General features: G+C 38.2%; 1 protein-coding gene across 1 annotated transcript in view; it reads left to right on the forward strand.

Moving 5' to 3' along the window:
* The window catches only part of PTPRZ1 (protein tyrosine phosphatase, receptor-type, Z polypeptide 1), a 270,808-nt gene that overhangs the window by 67,484 nt on the left and 197,482 nt on the right, over positions 1-5,842 (forward strand). Inside the window, exon 2 of the mRNA XM_006859363.1 lies at positions 4,776-4,841. Within this exon, the coding sequence (XP_006859425.1) occupies positions 4,776-4,841 (66 nt within the window). The remainder of the gene's footprint in view (positions 1-4,775; positions 4,842-5,842) is intronic.

Consider the following 5,842-nt stretch of genomic DNA (forward strand, 5'->3'; position numbering starts at 1 on the left):
TTAAAAAGTCCCTTAATAAAGAATATTTTTCAGGATGTATTTTGTAGAGTAGCTTTGAAGAAAGATTTATTAGCATAAGTTTACTTGTCACACATCATGCTTGCAGTTCCTTTTGAAATGCCTGTTTTGCTTTTATCACTACAAACCACACACCAAAATTGACCTGGAAAATGCATTTAAATGCAAAGAGAATAGATGTAAAAGCAAAAGCCACAGAAATAAATATTCTAGATATCATCATTTTAATAGATTAAAAAATATGTTGGCACTGAATAGATTCTATTTTATAAGAATGTACTGGGATTCAAAGTATATAATGCAACAAAAAGGTCAACTTAGCTTCATTTTTTTCTTGTTCATTGGAGCTATCACATCTCATCTCTCAGACTTCTAAGTAGAAACTTAAAAGTGGCATTCTCTCAGACTCTCTCAGGCCCAAGGCCCATGCAATTAGCATACGAATGTGTAGCAGATTGTTTGAAGTGACAATTAAGGGAACAATACTTCAAGGAACTGAAGAGTGCTACCAACACCTGGGAATCTTGTATTGAAAAAAGCTTTCTTAATGTAAGTAATTAAAAAACAAGGACAAATGCTAACGCTCACGTACTGAGAAAGTCTTTACCGGAAAGCCAAAATCTGCTGATATTTTGCTACAGCATTAAAACAAGAGTTTATGGTTTTATTTATTTCTGAAGGGGATATGTGCTAACTGTAGGTTTTTGTGTGATGTCTGATCTTTGGGAATCATTAAAATACATTCACAGGACAAAACTGTTTTCATTAAAAATATATACTTAAAATAGATAGAATAAAAAACTGTGTATCATTTCCCTGTGGTCAGTGCGAAGTTCTGGAGGAAAATTCAAATGTATGTCCAAGTCTAGTCATGTGTTCCAGTTAATTTATAATTGATGTGGCCATATACTTGCTGGTGGTATAACCATCTGTATTGTTTTATTTTACTTTGTTTCCTTTGAAGGATTTTCGGGGCGTGGGGTTCCTCCTCAGGCAAAGTACCTAATGAGAGAATCCGTTTGAGGATAGCTCAGAATCCTTGACATTGTAGAGGCAGCAGTGGCCCAGGAAGTGAAAGCCTCACATTAGTATTGCCATTTTTTGTCATCACTACCTATACAAATGGTTCTGGTAGCGTAGTGGTTACGAATCGGACTGCGAACTGCAAGGCCAGCAGTTCGAAACTATCAGCTGTTCCGTGGGAGAAAGATGAGGCTTTCTGGTCCTATAAAGATTTACAGGCTCGGAAACCCTGTATAGGGTCGCTAGGAGTCGGAACCTACTCCACGGCACATAACCAACCAACTTTTGCAAATAAAAATGATTTTTTTCTCGCTATTTAAATCTGAAGGAAACTTTGTGGTGCAGTGGGTTAAGCAATGGTCTGCAAACCAAAAGGCTAGTAGTTCAAACCCACCAGCCCACTCCTCAAGAGAAAGATTAAACAGTCTGCTGCCATAAAGATGTACAGCCTCAGAAACACCATGGGGCAGTTCTCCTCTGTCCTACAGGGTCATTGTGAGTTGACACTGATGCAACAGCAGTGAATTATTAGAGTCCAATGATTGTTTTCAGGCCATCTCTAACATCCAGAATATCCCCGATCATGAAGAACCATTTGTTTCAGAATTTAATTTGAAGTGCTTACCATTTTATGGGATAGTTTTATAGGAAAAAATAAATTGTGGACCTAATATTTACATTTTGAAGTAGAAATATAAATTTATGTACAAATATCCATAGCAACATTATCCTTAATAGCCCCAAAGCAGAAACAACCCAGATATCGATCATCTGAGGAATGAAGTATATCCATATCTTGCATTATTATTTGACAATAAAAACAAATGAATTATTTACACGTGCTACAACAAGGATGAACTTTGAAAACATTATGCTAAGTGAAATAAGCCAATCACGACAGTGATTTATGATTTCATTTATATGAAAAGTTCAATGTAGGTAAATACAAGATAGACACTAGATTAGTAGTTGTCTAGGGTTGAGTTTGGCAGCAGCAATGGGCTTAAGTACAGCAACAATGGTGAAGATATTAAAGGATCAACACGGTGTTTTGTTTTGTTGTGCATAGGGTCACCATTAGTCAAAGCTGACTCTATAGCACCTAACAACAACAACAAGGTTTGGATGGAATGTGGGGTAGTGGTGGCTAATGGGTGGGGTGATCAAAATCTTCTAGAGTGGATTACAGACATGCTTGACCACCTATATGATTAGAGTAAAAACTACTAAATTGTATACTTTACTTAATGAATTATATGGCATATGAACTATATCCCTTTAAAACTATATACATAAGGAGGCTTCAAAAAGTTTTAGGGAAAAATTCCATTATCTTTTCATTCCATTTTCCCACAAACTTTTTGCAGCCTCTCATACCTACATACATACGTAGAGGTATCAGGAGCCCTGGTACTGCATTGGATTACCAGTTGGGCTGCTCACTCCGAGGTCAACAGTGTGAATCCGTTTGAGGCTTTCTGCTCTTGTAAATATTTACAGCCTCAGAAACACTATTCAGGACCGCTGTGAGTTAGAACCAAGTTGACAACACAGAGCCACCACCAACACCACATACTTCTATACACAGTGCATGTATGGTAGTTACATGATCAATGGAATTTACCTGGACTTATCAATCAAATTTTAGGACGCACAATTTCTTTCTCCAAGTTAGGTTTTAGCTTTGAATAATGTATGGATTTTGACCATGTGTGCCTACTAATTGGCTGGAGTCCTGGTGTGGCACTGTAGGATAAGCACTGGATCGAAAGACTGGTTTGAACCACAAGGTCAGTGATTCAGATATACCAGCAGCTCCTATACAGGGTCACTGAGTCAGAACTGACTTGACAGCACTTAACAACCATAACAACAACAATAGCTGGCTAATGTTTTAGTTTTTATAAAATAATTTCACATTTATTATGATGTGTAATCATTGGAGTGAATGTGAGATGGAAGGGGGAAAAATAATTTTGCAAGTGTCATTTAGATATTTGCTTCTCTGAAATGGAAAACTGCCAATAAACAGGAAACAAATGTATAGAGAGAATGAGTTTTAATTTTTTCAACTGTTTGTGAAAATCAATATATTTGATATTGTTGTAAATACATTCTTACCTCCAAACAAAATCTATTTTGGTAGAATCCCGATTTATAACTGAGTAATATTCCAGAAGTGCATTGACAAACTAGTTCATTGTAGTCTTATCTATATAAACAGTTCCATTATTGTTGCTCAGGTTTCAAACCTAATCCACAAAGATTTATTTTGCCCACACCGTAGCCAAACTGAGTACTGATGTTATTACTGTCCAAGATTAAAAGACAGTGGCACCGGAAGGAGGAGGATGAATCATAACCTCTCCAGTTCTTGGCTGTAGGCATGGCTCCTGGCAGATTTGGAATCATGCAGACTGAGACTTTGACCTCTACCCACCTTCTTTTCTGCACTCCTTTCCTTGTGTTCTAGATTGACAGCTCTCTAGGTCATGAGGTGTCCACTACGCTTAAGGTACTCTGGTTTCTCACTCTGTTACAACACTCTGCCACCTCTTCTCTTCCAGAGGCTAGCAAAACACAAGACCTCTGCCATAGAATAGATTTTCACTCACAACTACCCTGTAAGGCAGAGTAGAACTGCCCCATAAGGTTTCCTTACAGACTTACTATGGCACTGTAGGATAAGCATTGGACTGCAGCAGTTCAAGCTCTACACCCACTCCTGGGAAACCATACAGAAGCTCAGTACACTCGAGGCACTCCACAACAAGAATCTTTATGAAAGCAGACAGCTACATCTTTCTCCTTTGGAGAAGTTGGTGGGTTTGAGTATCACATGTTACTTAGCAGCGAAGTGCTACACCAGCGTTTTTTCCAGTTACAGATGATAAACTCACCTATGTTATCTAACACAATCTTTGCCTCTCAGGCCCACACTTCATTATCCATTGCCTCAAGGTAGCTAACTTGGTTTTTACCAGTAGAAAGGCAGCAGATTTTGAAAGCATAATAATCCCTTTGGTTTCCTAGAGGCATTTACAAATAAAACTTGGTTTAAATGCAAAAGTATATCTAATGATTAGGATTTCAGTAATCAGATTTATGGAATGTTAGGGAAAATTTGGAGGAAGGATAAACTAGCCTTTCTGAAACTTCTCTATCCATTTATGAAATCTTCTAAATAGCTGCTGCTTTACTCTGTCCTTGCCTGGACTTCCAAATGCCTTTAATGTATCCCTGGTGTGGCCCTGCAGGAAAATGCAATGGACTGCAAGGCTGATTTGAACTGCAAAGATGGCGATTCAAATCTACCAACTGTTCCTCAGAAACCCTACAGGAGTCACTAGGAGTCAGAACAGACTCAATGGCACATAACAACAACAACAAACTTGACACTAGAGTCCTGGTATAACTCTATAGGATAAATCCTAGACTTCTAACCACAAGGTCAATGGTTCAAACCCACCAGCTGCTCTTCAGAAACCATTTACAGGGTCACCATGAGTCTGATCTGACTTGAAGACACTTAACAACAAGAACAACAAACTTAAGACTAGCTACCAGGGTCTGTAAGTGCGAGGTGGTTGGAGTTGAGGGGACATGTTGAAAAGATGCCTTGGGAAGTATGGTCTGCTTGTGGTATAAGACATTTGGAGTGTATATATCCAAATCATATATTTATCTTTTAATGATTATATATACATTGATCAATTGTGTTTTCTTGATTCTAGATTGGGTTTATGGATACTACAGGCAACAGAGAAAACTTGTTGAAGAGATCAGCTGGTCCTATACAGGTAAACATGAGATTCAGCAGAAAATTGCAATTGCCTTCGTGCCCATTTTAATATGTTTTTACATCTGTATAAAGAGACACTAAATTTTAATATAGCTACATGGAACTAAGCTAGATTAATTAACAAAAATATATCAAATGCAGAATTATTTTTAGTGGTCTTTCCATAAGCAATTCTGGTGGTGAAACAGGATTGGTGTTGAACAGAGTTGACTATGAATCCCAAGTACATATTGGTTTTATGGCTTTGGGGGAATATGCATAACTACACTAGACTCAGTTTTCTCATAGGTGAAATCGAGAGTTTCTGAGCATTTGATGAGCTAAGTGAAGTGTAAATCACGTGGCATAGAGTATCCTTGTATATAAGTTGTTGTTAGATGCTGCTCGTTGATTCTGACTCCTGGTAACCCTATACACAATCAGAAGGACACTGCCCAGTCATGCTCCTTCCTCACATTTGGTATGTTTGAGCCTACTCTTGTGACCACTGTCATTCCATCTCACTGAGGAACTTTCTCTTTTTGGTTCACCCTCTACCAGGAGTCCTGGTGTGGTGCTTTAGGATAAGCAGTGGACTGTCAACCACAAAGTAGGCAGTTCAAACCCACCAGCTGCTCTTTAGAAACCCTATACAGGGTTGCTATGAGTCAGAACCAACTTGATCACTAACAAAAAGTGCTTTACCAAGCATGATGTCCTTTGCCAGGGACTTGTACCTCCTGATAACATGTCCAAAGTATATGAGATGAATTCTCTTTATTTTTGCTTCTGAGGAGCCTTCTGGCTGTACTTCTTGAAGACAGATTTGTTCCATCTTTTGTCAGTCCATGAACTATTCAATAATCTTCACTAACACCTTAATTCAAAAGCATCAATTCTTCCTTGGCCTTCTTTATTCATTGTCCAACCTTCACATGTGTACAAAGTCATTGGGAATACCGTGGTTTAAGGCAGACACCTCTTACTGAGCGAAATAATGTATTTGCTTTTCAACACTTT

Source organism: Chrysochloris asiatica, unplaced genomic scaffold (genome assembly GCF_000296735.1).
Source record: "Chrysochloris asiatica unplaced genomic scaffold, ChrAsi1.0 scaffold00032, whole genome shotgun sequence".
Taxonomy (NCBI): Eukaryota; Metazoa; Chordata; class Mammalia; order Afrosoricida; family Chrysochloridae; genus Chrysochloris; species Chrysochloris asiatica.